Consider the following 18987-nt stretch of genomic DNA (forward strand, 5'->3'; position numbering starts at 1 on the left):
TTCTCTAGGTTTGGGACCGGAGCCCAGGAACCTACGTTTCAGACCATTCTTTGAGAACTACTCGACTCACTGCTATTTTCAAATTTCGTAGCTTACAAAATAGTAATGTTAGAAATCTAGAGAGGGGAGGGCAAACGCCAGTGGCTGGCAAAAGGAACAAGAAAGAGCAGCCTCCGTTAGGCCATGTTGCAAAACTTTTCCTCAGTTTGCAGATCTGCCTCTGGGGAGGAAATCCCTTCATTTTCACGAAGTAATTAACAGTCTTTCAACCAGTTACATCCACGTCTCTCAGGATGACCCCAAAAAGTCATGAACTCATCTCCGCGGCATATGGCAAAGAAAGTTCTGTTCGTCCTGCGTGCCCTCACAGGGCCGCGGGGACCAGGTTCGCTTCCCGCCACGCGGGCTCCTCCTCTGCTTGCCTTCGGGAGCCGGTCCTCCCGGAGGCGCTCCGCGCGGCAGATCTTGGCGCCAACCGGGTGGCGGCGCTGTGTGCCCCGCGCGCGGCCGCCTCGGGCCCGAGGGAGGCGGAGGCTCGGCCGGCGGAGGAAGGGGAGGGCGCGAGGCGCGCGCCTTGCTCTCGCGTGCTCTCGCACCGCTCGCGTGACCGGCTGGTGTATGCGCGAGGTGCCGGCTCCCTCGGGGCACGGACGGCCGGGCGCGCGCCGCTGCGAGGGGCGTCCGGGTCCGGGTCGGCGGGCCCGGCCGGCGCGAGCTGCGGGCTGGAGGGCGGGCCGCGGGGGTCCTAGGCGGACAGACGCGCACGCGTTCCCGGAGGAGCCTTCTTCGAGGCTGCTCTTCCTCGGCCAGACGGAGAGCGGCAGTGTCTCCCCGCCCAGCGCACACTCGCCCCGCGTCTCCCCCCGCGGCGGCTGCTCCTCCTCGGCACCGCCAGCCCCAGCGCCGCTCCGGGGCGGGCGGCGGCGGCGGCGGGACCCGCGGAGCCGCTTTGTGTGCAGCCCGACCAGGGGCGGCGGCGCAACCACCTGACAGAGGCCCGGGCGCTCGATGCACCTTCCGCCCGCATGAGGAGGAGGAGGTAAAGGCGGCGGCGGCGGCTGGGCTCCCGCCCTCGGCTGGTGGAGGGAGGGGACGGAAGGGGAGACCGGAGGGGGGGGCGCGGGACCGAGGCCCGGCGGGGCTGCCCGGAGGTGCCGGTAAGGCCTCGGCGGCGCCGGAGGGCGCCGAGTGGCCGGGGGCGAGAGAAGCCGCCGGCGTCCCTCAGCCGAAGTTGAAGGAACAAAATGTGAAGTGCAGAGCCGCGTCAGCCGCTTCCTGGCGTGGGGTTTGGGGTGGAGGGCGGCTCGTTTGCGCTCCCGCGGCGGTGGGGGAGCGGGACAGGGGAGGGGCGGGAGCGCGGCCGGGACTCCGTGGTCCGAAGCTCGCCCCGGCAAGGGCGTTCGTTCCCGGAGTCGCCGCTGCGAGTGCGTCCGGTTGGCTCCCTAGTTTTGCGGCCTAAGCCGAGCCCTCTAGGCCTCGCGTCTCCTTTCCCGGAGGGGACCGGCCGGGCGGGGACTCGACGCTTCTTTCTGACCGAGCGGGGGCCTTGCGGGCCTCGCCGGGCTCCCCAGGCCGCCAAACTTGGGACCTCGGCGCCCGGGGGTGGATTTCATTGTGAGAGGCGGAATGGGAAACTCCTGGCGCCGCTCGGCGCTTTTCGCGGCCACGGCGGCTGGTACCGGAGAGCCCCGTGGGCCCGGGGCTGGCGGGGCCCGCGCGGGTGGGGGCGGCGGGGCGGCCGCCAGCATCCAGACGTGGGGACGGAGCGGTGGCGGGGCCGCCGTCGAGTCCCCGGCCTCCCGGGGGAAAAAGGGCCCTTTGCGGATTAGAGATTTTTGAAATGAAAAAAGAGGTTACAAAGTCGCCCCTTTCCCGCTGAACTTTTGTTTTCTGACCGATAGAGGCCGGTAGAGGACTGTGAAAGAAAAGTTGTCCCCCAGGATGGACTTCACCGCGCAGCCCAAGCCTGCCACTGCCCTCTGTGGCGTCGTGAGTGCGGACGGGAAGATCGCTTACCCTCCGGGGGTAAAGGAGATCACCGACAAGATCACCACTGACGAAATGATCAAACGACTGAAGGTAAGCGTCTGGCCAGCGTGTTCACACTTCAGCCTTCGCTGGTAGGACGTGCGCTCGCGGGTGGTGGTACAGTACTGCTGGGCCTGGCCTTTAGGGTTTCACCGCCCAGGTGTGTTTAGACACGTTATCGTTTTCTCTTTGACCCCCTCTGAAAGGTCTTGTTCTATCTTGGCCCTCTCTTTTTAAGCATAAGAATTCTAGTGTTTTTAAAGTTTTTTCTGGAAGTATTTGTGAGAATACTGTTCAAAGTAGCTTGCAACCTGAAATGTAGGGATATTTTGCCTAAGAAGGTTCCTATTTTCATCAGTTTCTAAGGAGACGGGTTTAAGTACAAAAGGCATTTTCTAAATTGTCAGTTTCCTAATATGGTATGGTTAAACTTTGACAGAAGATACTGACTTTTCAAAATTCAGGCTTTTGAGGTAAGGTGATGATTTAGGTGCACAGGTCAAAGGGGTTTTAAGAGAGTATTATGACTCTTTAATTATAAGCAGTCAGCTTAGTTAGTTTAAGCATGGTGGTCCTAGGGTCGAAGTTTTAAGTTTCAGCCTTATGTTGGTCAGTTTTTTGCTTTTTGTTGCATGGACAGAGATGATGGCCACAGCCTTACTGAATAAGTGCTGTTGTTGTTAGGAGATGAACTTGATGCAGTGATTCTCAACCAGAGCATCTTTGACCCTCAGGGGCATTTGGCAATGCTGAAGACATTTTGTTTGTCACAAATGGGGCTAGATTGCAGCAGGAACAGACTGGAGGCAGGGAGTCCAGCTAGGAAACTGTTAACAGTAGTGCTATAGGTGAAAGACACTGAAATGTTGAAGTAGGGCTATGATAGTGGGAATAGAGAGACAGGGAATGATCCAAGAGACATTTCAGAGTTAGAATCGATGAGACTTGATGAGAGAGGAGGGAAGAAATGTTGACAATGTTTCTACCTTGGGCAAGTAGGTGAAATGTATTTTTAGGGAATGATCTTGCCCCTTTGCTCTTAGAGCTTAGTCTACTGCCTAGTAAATGTTTAGTGTTGTGAGTGCTTAATGAATAGTTAAGGTATTCTTGTAGTTTAGTTTTTAAAATCTAGTTAGATTCTGCAATTTTTTGCATCTTTGGAAGGAATAGGACACAATACCTTCATTAAAATAAATCTTGATACTAAAGATTATACATGAAATGAGGTGCTTAATTGATGCTTCTTAAGGTTATACTGAGTGTTTTGAGATGCTGTAACATTATGAAATATAAAGCTAAGTAAAAAATTTATACATCTTATAATTTTTGTTTTCATGTTAAGAATATTGAAACTTTGAATTCTAATGATGGATAATCTAGTTTAAAAAAGTTATGACTGTATATACATTTTCCACTTGAAAATAGATTAAATATTAGAAGTACTGTTAACTATAAATGGACAAATAACCAAGTCTAGAATGAGCATGGAGTTAGAGTATCCATTTGTTGTGGGTTCTTTTGGAAGTTAAAGTTGACATACATGTTAACTAGTTTGAATGTCCTGCTAAAATTTTGCTTTTCTCAAGAACTCTTATGATTTCTCTTCCTACTGCCTTTCTAAGTCTGTTTGGACTTTGTACTTTTTAGGGATCCCTATTTAGTTAAAAGTATTACTGTCTCATTGGAGGTGTAGATTTTTAACGTTATTTAACTGTATTTTTGATAATTATATGTTTATTGGACCCTTAGTTATTGCCAAATTTTATAAATTCGGTAGTTTATTATTATTATAGCAACAATGTTCAAATGCTATATAAATACAAAGAGGGCTTAAAGGGAAATAAAATCTTGGTCAGTGGAATTCAGAGATGTTTGGTCCATTCTCTTCAGTTTTCAAGGAATGGAACAATCATTTTTACAGTGGAACCATAATTTTAGAGTTGAAGGATCTTAAAAAAATTCTGGAACTCCCCTTGTTTTACAGGTGGTAAAACTTAGGCCCAAAGTGGCTAAGTAACATTTACCAAGATCAGTCATAGGGCAGGTTAGTGGCGGAGCCAGAGCAATAGCTTCGTATTTATTTATATTCTTATAGCTGCTTACTTCTAAGGAATCTAAGTAGAGCTAAGAAGTTATGATTTTATTATGCAGTTGAAAACCGCAAAATGAAAAGAAAACGGACTCAATGAGTGTAAGTTTGGTCTTTTGTAGGGAGATACAGTACAGCATTTTTTTAATATTGAAGAGAAAGTATTATGATGCTTTGAAGCCTCCTTGAAAATAATTCTTGGAGTATGTCTTTGCAAGAGCCATGGTATGCTTTTGTATATTAGAAGTTTTCATTTCTGTTTCTAAGGAACTACTTTAAATATTTTTGTTATATCCAATCACACTGGCTTTCTGTCAGTTCCTTGGACATGCTGTGTTCATTTCTGCCTAGACAGATTCCGTATTATGTAGCCCATACGTACCTTTCCTCTCAGGTCATTTGTCACTCATTTGTTCTTAAGGGAAGTCTTTTAGATTCCCCATTATATACTGTAACTCCTTCATCTCGCTTATTACAGTTGTGATGTTACATTTATGCATATGTTTATTTGGTTTATCTCCCCAACTCTTCTGTAAGTTTCATGGATATAGGTACCATGTCTGTGTTTGTTTACTTTTATGTTCTCCCACTGCCAAGTTTAATGCCTGGCACATAGGTGCTCAACAAATATTTGTTGAATGAACAAATAAATAGTTTGTATTAACATTGGATTAGAGAAATATTTTTATTTTTGAAAATGAAGGATAATTTGAAAATATTTTGAGTTGTAACTAAGTACTTTACCTGAGATTGCATACCAGAGACGATAACATAGATATTTAGAATTTTAGAAGTAAAAGATAGCTTAGAGATTATTTGGTTTTGTTTTAATTTTCCAGATGAAGAAACTGAGTCTGCAAGGTTGTGACCAGCCCTAGTCACATAAGGCTATAAATCATCATTAACAGTTTTGTTACTTAGATAAGTTACAAGTGTATATTAATTGATAGAAATAGTAAAAGCGATACAGAAGTTAACTGTCTGCTGTCCTTCCAAACAGCTTACTATCAAGATTATAGTAAGCATCAAAATCTATAGGTCACAAATAGCCTTCCACCTAAATAGTTAAGTATTCTGAAACTAATGCAGGGGTCATGTCTGATTTTTAAACATGTTTAAAATGTGTTTTATAACACATTCAAAATAAACCTATAAACAGTGTTGTACAAAGTTCCATTATGTGCTCCTGCCCTCAATTTGTTATATACAGTCTGTGCCAGATCATGTATTACTACAGAGCTATGTGCCACACACATTTTGTTCCTTTCTTGCTATTTTGGAGGTCGGAGGCCCTTGATAAGCCTTGGTTTTTAGGAGGAGGGATGGACAGGGTGAAGTTTGTTTCTCATGTTCATTTTTTATTACCTGATCTCAGAACTCAGTGCCTCAGATAGTTCTCTGGCTACAACTCTATACCCAAATCTGCTATGTTCATTCTGTTAGAGAGTCAAATCAAAATACTTCTTACTTTGGTGATAAGAATTAGGCAAGATTAAATAATAGGGTTTTATCGTTCTGAAGATGTCCCTCATATTTCTCCCACCAGGTATTACTTCTGTGTTTTCTTTGTATTTTTCTATGACCTTTCCGTTTGTGTCAGCCATTCTCCCTCTTCCTCACCCTCTCACTTTTGCTTTCTATAGTCTGTCCTGTTTGATAGTTTGATAGGAATTAGGATATAGTGGGCTTGATTTAAGGTAAGACATCCCCCTTTTCTCATCAAACCTAGGTTGGGAGAGGGGAGGAATAGAATAGGGGTAGTTAGGCCATGAATTCTTTCCCTTTTCTTCCCTTAAGGTGGACCCCAGAAATGCTTGGTTTGGTTATAGTTATTTTTACTTCCATAAATGATTTTTATTTATTCCTTATTGTCATATGGTATGCTAATTTTACATATCATTCAGTATGTAGTTTCAACTCTAAATGGATTCATATATTTTATTTTAATATTTGTATTAATGCAGAAGATTATGCTAAGAAATTAAAAAATTAAATGGAGAGGCAAGATTTCTTAAAATCAAGTCGTAAAGTATAGCCAGTATGCATCTGTGAAGTAATAGTGCAGCATAGTTCTTGTTTTAGACTTCCATTTGTGTAGAGGAGCTATTCTGGTTATCTATCAGTTGCTGTGGTTTAAAATAGCAACTTTTAAAAAAAATTTTATTGTGCTAAAAAATCTATAACACAAAATTTTACCATTTTAAGTACATTCACATTGTTGTGCAGCCATCACCACCATCCATCTCCAGAACTTTTTCATGTTCTGCAACTGAAACTTCGTACCTGTTAAACAATAACTCTGTTTCCCCCTTCCCCAGCCCAGGCAACCACCTTTCTACCGCTCTGAATTTGACTACTCTGACAGCCTCATATAAGTGAAATCATACAATATTTGGCCTTTTGTGACTGGTGTATTTCACTTAGCTTAATGTCGTCTTTAAGGTTCATCCATATTGTAGTATTTGTCAGAATTTACTTCCTTTTTGAGGAAGTATGTATATAACATCTTTTGTTTATCCATTCATCCATGGATGGACACTTGGGTTGTTTCCACCTTTTGGCTACTGTGAACAACTTTTTATTATCACAATTCCGTGGATCAGGAATTCAGGCAGGGCTTGACTTGATTATTCTTCTGCTCCATATTGCTTACTACTCTTGCTCAGTGGTATTCAACTGGTGACTAGACTGATCTTAGAAGATCCACACAGGCATCTCTCAAACACTTGGTGCCTTGGTAGGAACAGCTGAAAGACTGGACTCAGCTGGGCCCTTTTTCGTCTATGATGTAGTCTTTGGGCTACTCCACATCGTCTCTCCAGCAGGGTAGTTGGATTCAGGGCTCCAGGACACCATGGGGGAAATTGCTAGTACTTTTAAAGGCTTGGTTTAGAATTGGCAGTGTCACTTCTATCTTATTCTACTGATTAAAGTAGTCATAGCCCAGCCCACATTCAAAGGGAGAAAAATTGACTGTACTTGTCAATGAAAGAAGTAGGAAAGAATTTGTAGCCATCGTTAGTCTACCACAGGATTATAAATTTAAAAAACATTTATTCTCAAAAACAAGAGTAAATATTTGCAGCCAACTTGCTAGATTTGTAAAATTTCTTTTAAATATTGTAAGGAAAAAATTTGTAGGCATTTTTTTTTATGTGCTAGTTGGGGAAAAATTATCAGGGAGGCTCATGATTTGATCTTTTTTTTTTGAGGAAGACTAGCCCTGAGCTAACATCCGTGCCCATTTTCCTCTACTTTATATGTGGGACGCCTACCACAGCATGGCTTGTTAAGCAGTGCCATGTCCACATCCAGGATCCAAACCAGTGAATCCCAGGCCACTGAAGCAGAAGGTACGCACTTAATGGCTGTGCCACCAGGTGGCCCTTTTTTTTTTTTGAGGAAGGTTAGCCCTGACCTAACATCTGTGCCCATCTTCCTCTATTTTATATGTGGGATGCCTGCTATAGCATGGCTTGATAAGTGGTCCATAGGTCCCCATCCGTTATCTGAACCTGCCAACCCCCGGGTACCAAAGCAGAGCGCACAAGCTTAACCGCTGTGCCACTGGGCTGGCTGCTCATGATTTGATCTTAGAACCCGCTTTCTCATATTATTTGAATTTTTACTGGAATGTATTACTGACTGATTATAATGATGATTTTTCCATTCACTACCCCCCCCTTTTTTTTTTTTTAACTATCTCGGCTTTTTATTTTGAGACATTTCAGACCTCTAGAAAAGTTGGAAAAAATTGTACCTTCAACACCCATATCCCTTCACTTAGATTCGCTAATTGTTAGCTTTTTGTCACCTTCACTTGCTTTTATGTTTCTCCATACACACACACAGAGACAGACATAACACTTTTGGTTGAGTTATTTGCAGACATCATGGCATTCTACCTCTGAATGCTTCAGCATTCTTTTTGGAACAAAGACATCCTCCTACTTTATCACAGTTATCATTATCACACTCAAGAAATTTAACATTAATACAGAGATATCTATTATACTGTCCAAAATAACATTTTCCCAGTTACCTAAAAATGACTTTTCAAAAAGTTGGTTTTTTCCCCCTCTATCCAAGTTCCAATATAGGATCACATGCATTTATCATGTCTTTTTGGTTTCCTTTGGTCTAGAAAGTCCTCTCACTTTTTTGGGGGGTGAGGGGTTGTCCGTGACGTGACTTGTGTGTGGGTGTGATGTGAGTGTGAGTGAGAGGAAGATTGTCGCTGAGCTAACATCTGTTGCCAGTTTTCCTCTTTTTGCTTGAAGAAGATTGTCGCTGAGCTGACATCTGTGGCAGTCTTCCTTTATTTTATGTGGGATGCTGCCACAGCGTGGCTTAATGAGTGGTGCTAGGTCCACACCTTTGATCAGACCTGCGAACCCCGGGCCACCAAAGTGGAGCACAAGAACTTAACCACTGTGCCACCAGGCCAGCCCTATGATGGCATGACATTTTTGAAACATTTGTTTTGTTTTGTTTTTTGAGGAATATCAGCTCTGTCTAACTACTGCCAATCCTGCTCTTTTTGCTGAGGAAGACTGGTCCTGAGCTAACATCCATGCCCACCTTCCTCTACTTTATATGTGGGACGCCTACCACAGCATGGCTTTTGCCAAGCAGTGCTATGTCCGCACCCGGGATCTGAAGTGGCGAACCCTGGGCCGCTGAGAAGCGGAACATGTGAATTTAACCGCTGCGCCACGGGGCCGGCCCCTTTGACACATTAGTGTTGTGGGAGTTCCATAATCTGTTTTTGTCTTATTTCCTCACTCTTAGATTCAGGTTGAACCTTTTTTTGGCAAGTATACTAGACAAGTGGTGCTGTCATATCAGAAGGCATATAATGTCATTTTGTCCTTTTGGTTATAAGTTTGATCACTTGGTTACAGTTGGCTAACTCTCTCCATTGTAAAAGTACTTTTCTCCCTGCAATTAATAAGTAATGTTTAAGGTGACAAATTGTGAGAATAACTTGTTTTCCAACAATTCGTACGTAACTGTTTAGCATCCACTTTGGTGGTTATAAAATATTGACTTTTTTTGATTCTAACATTACTTCATATATTAGCTGGCATTCTTCCTTTAAAGTGCCTGCCTCCATTTAAAAAAAAAAATTACTCGTGTATTCTTCATTCAGTGCATTATAATTCATTACTGTCTTTATTCCTTTTGAGAGTCAGATTGTCCCAAATGAGCATGCTGGCTTTGGTGTCCTTTTGAAACATCTAGTGTCTTTTTGACATTTCTCTCTCTGAGTCTTTCACCACTTCATTTTCTGGTACAAGATGTTCACCTTGTGCTTCCTTACCCTAGATTTGGATGAGTTATTTTTTTCCAAAGAGCCTTATTTCCAATTTAGTATAGAGTAGTCTTTACAAACCAAGATCTGGGCATGGGCATTCTGTTCACATCGCTATTAGGGTATAATTTCTTCCTTCTCTTTCAGTGTATAGAGCTAGGAAATATACATAGGTACTTTAAAGATTTTATTTTTTTTCCTTTTTCTCCCCAAAACCCCCAGGTACATAGTTGTATATTCTTAGTTGTGGGTCCTTCTAGTTGTGGTATCTGGGATGCCGCCTCAGCGTGGCTCGATGAGCAGTGCCATGTCCGCGCCCAGGTTTCAAACCGACGAAACCCTGGGCCGCCTGCAGCGGGGTGTGTGAAATTAACCACTCAGCCACAGGGCCAGCCCCTACATAGATACTTTATTTTTTTTTCTTTTAAAGATTTTTTTTTTCCTTTTTCTCCCCAAAGCCCCCTGGTACATAGTTGTATGTTCTTCGTTGTTGGTCCTTCTAGTTGCGGCATGTGGGACGCTGCCTCAGTGTGGTTTGATGAGCAGTGCCATGTCCGCGCCCAGGATTTGAACCGACGAAACACTGGGCTGCCTGCAGCGGAGTGCACGAACTTAACCACTCGGCCACGGGGCCAGCCCCATAGATACTTTAAATTATGAGTTCATTCTGTTACCTTCAGTTGAAATCCAGCACCACATAATTTTTCCTCCATGTATCATCCTTATCTTACAATGTAAACTCTGTTTTCCCTTAACTTGGATAAATTTATTTGTACTACCCTCCTGTAAGCACAAAAAAATTCAGAACTGCTATCCCAGTATCGTTTGCAAGATTTCTTTGCAGTTTGTTGTGTCCCATTACGGTTATGTAGAATACCATGTTTGTTAGTTACTTGGATTTGAATTCTTTTGTTTGAGTGATTACATTATCAATTTTACACGCAATTGGTTTATTTCTTTGTTTGCATTCAGTTTTTTAGTGTGTGTGTTTATATATATTTATATGTGTGTATATATACTTGATTCGTTTTATTTCCACTGGCAAATATAATCCTCGCTTGATTTTTTTTTTATTATTGTAAAAACGTATAACATAAAATTCACCATCTTAACCATTTTTAAGTGTACAGTACGGTAGTGTTAACTATATGCACATTGTTAATACAACAGGTCTTTAGAACTTTTTCATCTTGCAAAACTGAAACTCGATACCCATTGAACAACAACTCTTTTTCCCCTTTCCCCCTACCCCTGGCAACCACAGTCTACCTTCTGTTTCTAACTACTCTAGATACCTCATATAATTGGAATCACAGTATTTGTGTTTTTGTGACTGGCTTATTTCACTCAGCATGATGTCCTCAAGGCTTATCCATATTGTAGCATATGACAGGAATTCCGTCTTTTTTTAAGGATGTATAATATTATTCCATTGCGTGTATATATCGTATTTGCTTTATCAGTACGTTGATGGGTGTTTAGGTTCCTTCCACCTCTTGGCTATTGTGAATAATGCTGCAGTGAACATGGGTGTGCATAATCTCTTTTGAGAACCTGTTTTCAATTCTTTTGGATATATACCCAGAATATATATTGCTGGATCATATGATAATTCTATTTTTAATTTTTTGAGGAACCTCCCATACTGTTTTCCATAGCGGCTGCACCATTTTACGTTCCCAATAGTGCACAGGGATTCCAGTTTCTCTGCATCCTCACCAGTGCTTGTTATTTTCTGTGTTTTTGATACTGGCCATCTAGATGGGTATGAGGTGATATCTCATTGTAGTTTTGATTTGCATTTCCCTGATGATTAGTGATGTTGAGCATCTTTTCATGCTTGTTGGCTGTTTGTGTATCTTCTTTGGAGAAATGTTTATTCAAGTTCTTTGCCCATTTTTTGATCAGGTTATTTGTTTTCTTGTTGAGTTTTAGGAGTGTTTGTATTCAGCTTTAGGGATTACTTTTTTCATTCTTTTATTTAATTTTACATACTTCAAGAATCAGAACTATGTAAAAACTTAGGCTTTTCTGAAGTCTTAGTCCTATTCTTATCCCTTCCACTGCATTTCCATATATCCATCCACTACAGATAATCATTTTCATTAGTTCCTGGTTTATCTTTTCTGCATTATATCCCTTCTTACTCAAAAGATCCACTACTGTATGTACTCTCTTGTACTTGCTTTTTTCAATTAATATATCTTGGGGGGCTGGCCCCGTGGCCGAGTGGTTAAGTTCACGTGCTCTGCTTTGGCGGCCCGGGGTTTCGCCGGTTCGAATCCTGGGCTCAGACATGGCACTGCTCATCAGGCCATGTTGAGGTGGCATCCCACATGCCACAACTAGAAGGACCCACAACTAAAAATACTATGCAACTATGTACCGGGGGGCTCTGGGGAGAAAAAGAAAAAGTAAAATCTTAAAATATATATATATATATCTGTATCTTGGAACTCGCTCCATATCAGGAAATCTTTTAAAATTCTTTTTCATGGTGTTATAGTACTCTATGTGTAGATGTGCCATAGTTTTATTCAACTAGTGTCTCATTGTTGCATTTAGGGTTGTTTCTAATATTTTGCTATTAAAAATAAATAATGCTAAAGTGAATCCCGTGTTAACATGTTGTTTGTATTTGTGGAGGTGTATCTTTAGGATAAATTCCTAGGAGTGGGATTGTTGGGTCAAAGGGTAAATTTATGAGTAATTTTGTTAGAGGTGGTCAAATTTCACTCCATGGGGCAGTACCATTTTGGACTTCCACCAGCAAGTATAGGAGTGTCCAGCCACTCAATAATGTATGCCTACTTTTGCCAGTACCATGATTTATTTTCCCTGTATCAGAAATCTGTAGATGTCTGAGGAAAGAAACTGGTTGGTGCTCACAATAGGAGAACAGATTTAAGGACATTAACGAATTTTTGTTTCAGTTAGCTTCTGTTTTTCAGCAGTCATTGTTTAAATTAAACATTACTTTGGCTAAGATTATTGGTACATGAAAGTATGTCCAGTTGAATTCCTTGCTCAGAAAGATAAAATGAGTGGAGTTTATACAGTATATAAAAGCCTAACAAGTTCTTATTTGCTGAAGAGAACAAATCAAGCTTCTAGATAACATTTGCAATAGAAAGCTGAGCAGAGACATAATGAAGGAATTTGCTGAATTTCTTTCCTTTGCTGTTGGCATTTGGTCTTTTACATTAATGCAGAGCTTCCCAACTGGTGTGCTTCTACACAGTTACAGGTGTGCCTACATACAGAGTCCCTCAGCCTTTGGAGGTTACAAATATTACATCTTTTTTTGTATATTACATGATATTTAAAAAGTTGAGGGGCCGGCTTGGTGGCGCAGCAGTTAGGTTCACACGTTCTGCTTCTGCTTCAGCGGCCCTGGGTTCGCCAGTTCGGATCTCAGGTGTGGACATGGCACCACTTGGCAAGCCATGCTGTGGCAGGTGTCCCACATATAAAGTAGAGGGAGATGGGCATGGATGTTAGCTCAGGGCCAGTCTTCCTCAGCCAAAAGAGGAGGATTGGCAGCAGATGTTAGCTCAGGGCTAATCTTCCTCAAAAAAAAAAAAAAAAAAAAAAAGTTGGGAACTGCCATAATAGGTGTTGTTTTTCTTTTTCCTTCTTTTTTATTGAAGTCTTAATAGTTTATAACACTGTGAAATTTCACTTGTACGTTATTATTTGTCAATCATCATATAAATGTATCCTTTCACCTCTTGGGCCCAACCCCCAGCCCCGTTCCCCTGGTAACCACTAAACTGTTCTCTTTCTCTGTAAGTTTGTTTATCTTCCACAAATGAGTGAAATCATATGGTGTTTGTCTTTCTCTGTCTGGCTTATTTCGCTTAACATAATACCCTCAAGTCCCATCCACGTTGTGTGAATGGGATAATTTCCTCTTTTTTTTTTGGCTGAGTAGTATTTCATTGTATATACATACCATTTCTTTATCCAGTCATCGGTTGATGGGCACTTGGGATGCTTCTGTGTCTTGGCTATTGTGAATAATGCTGGAGTGAACATAGGGTGCATAAGTCTCTTTGAATTGTTTATTTCAAGTTCTTTGGATAGATGCCCAGTAGTGGGATAGCTCAGTCATATGGTATTTCTATTTTTAATTTTTTGAGAAATCTCCATACCGTTTCCCATAGTGGCTATACCAGTTTGCATTCCCACCAACAGTGTATGAGGGTTCTGTTTTCTCCACAAACTCTCCAACATAATGTTATTTTTTCTCTTGGTGATTATAGCCATTCTAATGGGCATGAGGTGATATCTCATTGTAGTTTTGATTTGCAGTTCGTTGATGATTAGTGATGTTGAGCATCTTTTCATGTGCTTATTGGCCGTCTGTATATCTTCTTTGGAAAAATGCCTGTTCATATCCTCTGCCCACTTTTTTTTTTGAGGGTTTTTTAAAAAATTATTTTTTTATTGAGTTCAGAATAGTTTATAACATTGTGAGATTTCAGTTGTACATTACTACTTGTTTGTCACCATATAAGTGCTCCCCCTCACCCCTTGTGCCCACCCCCAGCCCCTTTCCCCTGGTAAACACTGAGATGTTCTCTTTGTGTGTTTGTTTATCTTCCGCATGTAAGTGAAATTATCTGGTATTCTCAGTCTGCTTTATTTCGCTTAGCATAATACTCTCTAGGTCCATCCATGTTGTTGCGAATGGGACAGTTTTCTCCTTTTTTATGGCTGAGCAGTATTCCATTGTGTGTGTGTATATATATATATAGCACATCATCTTTATCCAATCATGTGTCCATGGGCACTTGGGTTGCTTCCATGTCTTGGCTATTGTGAATAATACTGCCATGAATATAGGGGTGCCTAAGTCCCTTTGAATTGTTAATTTGAAGATCTTTGGATAGATACCCAGTAGTAGGATAGCTGGGTCATATGGTATTTCTATTTTTAGTTTTTTGAGAAATATCCATAATGTTTTCCATAGAGGCTGCACCCGTTTGCATTCCCACCAGAGTGTATGAGGGTTCCCTTTTCTCCACAACCTCTCCAACATTTGTTATTTTTTGTCTTAGCTATTAGCTGTAATGTGATATCTTAGTGTAGTTTTGATTTGCATTTCTCTGATGATTAGTGATGCTGAACATCTTTTCATATGCATATTGGCCATTTGTATATTTTTGGAGAAATGTCTGTTCGTACCCTCTGCCCAGTTTTTGATCGGGTTGTTTGTTTTTGTGTTGTTCAGGTATATGAGTTCTTTATACATTGTGGAGGTTAAGTCCTTGTTGGATATATGATTTGCAAATATTTTCTCCCAGTTGGTGGGTTGTCTTTTTGTTTTGTTCCTGGTTTCCTTTGCCTTGCAGAAGCTCTTTAGTCTGATGAAGTCCCACTTGTTTATTTTTTGTTTTATTTCCCTGTCCGAGTAGACATGGTATTTGAAAAGATCCTTTTAACACTGACGTCAAAGAGTGTACTGCCTATATTTCTTCTAGAAGTTTCATAGTTTCAGGTTTCACCTTCAAGTCTTTGGTCCACTTTGAGTTTGTTTTTGTGTATGGAGGAAGATAATGATTTGGTTTCCTTCTTTTGCATGTGCTTGTCCGGGTTTTCCCAGCACTATTTATTGACAGGGCTTTCCTGTCTCCATTGTATGTTCTTTGCGCCTTTCTGGAAAATTAGCTGTCTCTAGATGTGTGGTTTTATTTCTGGGCTTTCAATTCTGTTCCATTAATATGTGTCTCCGGCAGCCAGTCCAGTGGCGCAGTGGTTAAGTGCGCGAGTGCCGCTTCAGCGAGTGGCCTGGGGTTCGCTGGTTCGCATCCTGGGTGCAGACATGGCACTGCTTGGCACACCATGCTGTGGTAGGCGTCCCACGTAGAAAGTAGAGGAAGATGGGCATGAATGTTAGCTCAGGGCCAGTCTTCCTCAGCAAAAAGAGGAGGATTGGCAGCAGTTAGCTCAGGGCTAATCTTCCTCAAAAAAAAAAAAAAAATCAAATGTGTGTGTCTGTTCTTGTACCAATACCATGCTTCTTTTTTTTTTTTATTTTTTTTAAGACTTTATTTATTTCTTTTTTCTCTCCAAAGCCCCCTGGTACATAGTTGTGTATTCCTAGTTGTGGGTCCTTCTAGTTGTGGCAGGTGGGATGCCGCCTCAGTATGACTCGATGAGCGGTGCTATGTCTGCACCCAGGATGCGAACCAGCAAAACCCTGGGCCGCCGAAGCGGAGTGTGCGAACTTAACCACTTGGCCATGGGGCCAGCCCACATGGCTGTTTTGATTACTGTAGCTTTGTAGTACATTTTGAAGTCAGGGGTTGTGATGCCTTCAGCTTTGTTCTTGTTTCTTGGGATTGTTTTGCCTATTTGGGGTCTTTTGTTGCCGCATGTGAATTTTAGGATTCTTTGTTACATTTCCGTGAAGAATGTCATTGGGATTGCATTGAGTCTGTAGACTGCTTTAGGTAGTATGGACATTTTAACTATATTTATTCCTCCAATCCATGTGCATGGAATCTCTTTTTTTATGTCATTATCGATTTCTTTCAGTAATGTCTTATAGTTTTCATTGTATAGGTCTTTCATCTCCTTGGTTAAATTTATTCCTTGATATTTTATTCTTTTTGTTGCGATTATAAGTCAGATTGTATTCATGAGTTCTGTTTCTGTTAGTTCAATATTGGAGTATAGAAATGCCACTGATTTTGTAAGTTGACTTTGTATCCTGCAACTTTGGTGTAGTTGTTGATTACTTCTTATAGTTTCTGATGGATTCTTTAGGGTCTTCTATATATAAAATCATGTCGTCTGCAAACAGTGAGAATTTCACTTCTTCATTACCTTTTCGGATTCCTTTTATTTCTTTTTCTTGCCTAATTGCTCTGGCCACAACCTCCAGTACTATGGTAAATAAGAATGGTGAGAGTGGCACCCTTGTCTTGTTACTGTTCTGAGAGGGATGGCTTTCAGTTTTTCCCCATTGAGTATGATGTTGGCTGTGGGTTTGTCATATATGGCCTTTATTATGTTGAGGCACTTTCCTTCTGTACCCCTTTTATTGAGAGTTTTTATCCCGAATTGATGTTCGATCTTGTGAAATGCTGTCTCTGTATCTATTGAGGTTACCATGTGGGTTTTGTTCCTCATTTTGTTAACATGGTGTATCACATTGAATGATTTGTGGATGTTGAACCATCCCTGTGTCCCTGGTATGAATCTATTTGATCATGGTGTATGATCTTTTTAATGTACTGCTGTATTCAGTTTGCCAATATTTTGTTGAGGAGTTTTGCATCTGTGTTCATCAGTGATATTGACCTGTAATTTTCCTTCTTTGTGTTGTCCTTGTCTGGCTTTGAGATCATGTTGGTGTTGGCCTCGTAGAATGTGTTAGGAAGTGTTCCGTCTTCCTCAATTTTTTGTAATAGTTTGAGAAGGATAGGTATCAGATCTTCTTTGAATGTTTGGTAGAATTCTCCACAGTAGCTGTCTGGTTGTGGACTTTTATTTTTTGGGAGGTTTTTAATTACTGTTTCAATCTCTTTACTTGTGATTGGTCTATTCAGATTCTCTGTTTCTTCTTGATTCAGTTTTGGGAATCAAAAAGGTTGATTTTTACATGTAAGAGTGTAAGAATTTATCCATTTCTTCTAGATTGTCCAGTTTGTTGGCACATAGTTTTTCATAGTAGTCTCTCTTTTTTAAAAAACGTTTTGAGGAAGATTCAGTCTGAACTAACATCCGCTGCCAATCTTCTTCTTTTTGTATGTGAGCCACCAGCACAGCATGGCCACTAACAAATGTTAAAGGTCCACACCCAGGAATTGAACCTGAGCCTGTGGAGCAGAGTGCACCAAACTTAACCAGTAGGCCACTGGGATTGGCTCATGTGTTGTGTTTCATGTTATAAAATTATCATTAAGATCAAACATTTAAAACTTCTTTTCAAACAAAGTAGGGGCACTGTGGTTGGTGCTGATGAGGCCAGCCCTTAAATAGCATTAGTCCATTAGGGAAAACTGCATTTATACTAGAATAACACTGGAATGGATTTCCATTTTTATGAAGAATATTTGAGATTATCATATAACTTATTGTAAGTTAAACACCAGTTATGTGCTAGGATTGCATCTGTTTCTTTGGATAAAGAAATACTAAGAATTTTGATGTCAAGAAAAGTTTCATGGAGATGGTGACAGTTGGAGGGGGATTTGAAGGCTCAGACTTTGGTAGGCAAATGGATGGTAAAACATTCCAGACAGATGAAGAGCAGGGACAAAGATTGAGAGGCAGAAGCATGCTTGATGTGTTTGAAGAAAATGAGTAGAACAGTTTTGCTGTAGCTAAAGCATCTTAAAAGAGTAGTTGGGAGAGGAAAAGAGGAAGGTTCCTATGAAATTGTTAAAGTCCTTAAATGCCACAGAAAGGAATTTGAATTACAAAAAAATAACCTCTCAGGCATTTGAGCTAAAGAGTGACATGTCTAAGTTGTGGTTTTGCATGATTAACAAAGCTAAGTGACCAAGCAGTCTCTTAAGCTCATGAATACCACCCTTTCTTTGTGGCCAATTTCTGGTCTTTTGATCCTCATGTCCAAACCAGATGGCATCTTTGCTTGAACGTTAATCCACTTCTGGTTGATACTGTCTGAATAAATGTGTTTGTTGCTGAGCATTTAGTCATATGACACTATGTGTGAAGGCTGTGGATAAGTAAAATTTAAAGAGTGGTAGTAGAATTTTTTTTTTTTTGCTTGAGGAAGATTAGCCCTGAGCTAACATCTGTGCCAGTCTTCCTCTGCTTTATACGTGGGTCACTACCGCAGCACGGCTGACGACTGGTGTAGGTCTGTGCCTGGGATCCAAACCTGAGAACCCAGGGTGCCAAAGTGGAACACACCTAATTCAACCACTATGCCATGAGGCTGGCCCCAGAATTTTATGTACTAGATTATTATAATATGAATTGAATTTTATCACATATGTTCAGTGTGTGCTTTTCCATACTTTCCTAGAATTTCTATGGTAGGAATTCTAAGTAAAAATTAATAGTAAATTGATGCCCAATTATTTTGTTAAGTTTAATACTTGAAAATTCAGTGGAGATAAATATTTGTCCTATAATTTCAAATATTTGTTGAATTAAATATGCTTCATCTAGCCACTATTAAATAAGTAGAAATGAATTCCTTATCTGCAAAAAGACAATCATTGAATAAAAGTGTTTAACTTAAGATTCATGTTGATTGAATCAGTGTATATAAGGACACTACTTTGTTTCCGGCAGATGTTTAGAAAATGGTTTTCTTCTTGAAGCATATACCTAAATAGCTTTGAAGAAAGTGGTCAAAATCATCAGGGAGTAATAATATGAAATTGGTTTTAGATTTCTTGCAAGTAATGTTACGTATTTTTGTCCACTATATTCAGCTTTCATCCTTTTCATCCATTTCATATCTTATCAGATTTTTGGATTATAGCACATTGCTGCTGTGTTTGTTCTTTATATTTTTTCTGTGCTTTTTTGTTTATTGTTCAGTTGTTATGCTTTTTTTTTAAATAGA

The 18987-nt window shown here is 41.0% G+C and overlaps 1 protein-coding gene across 14 annotated transcripts in view; it reads left to right on the forward strand.

Moving 5' to 3' along the window:
• Positions 1-560: 560 nt before the first annotated feature.
• Positions 561-18987, forward strand: part of PDS5A (PDS5 cohesin associated factor A) — a 165054-nt gene continuing 146627 nt past the window's right edge. For 3 of the 14 annotated variants that reach the window (XM_070615112.1, XM_070615106.1, XM_070615118.1), the window contains exons 1-2: positions 583-1039; positions 1902-2079. In XM_070615112.1, coding sequence (XP_070471213.1) covers positions 1942-2079 — 138 coding nt within the window. In that variant the 5' untranslated portion in view covers positions 583-1039; positions 1902-1941. Of the gene's footprint in view, positions 1040-1088; positions 1247-1901; positions 2080-18987 lie in introns of those variants that run through there. The other 11 variants (XM_070615116.1, XM_070615110.1, XM_070615119.1 and 8 more) reach the window with 5 other exon arrangements.

The sequence above is a fragment of the Equus przewalskii genome, chromosome 3, assembly GCF_037783145.1.
Source record: "Equus przewalskii isolate Varuska chromosome 3, EquPr2, whole genome shotgun sequence".
NCBI lineage: Eukaryota > Metazoa > Chordata > Mammalia > Perissodactyla > Equidae > Equus > Equus przewalskii.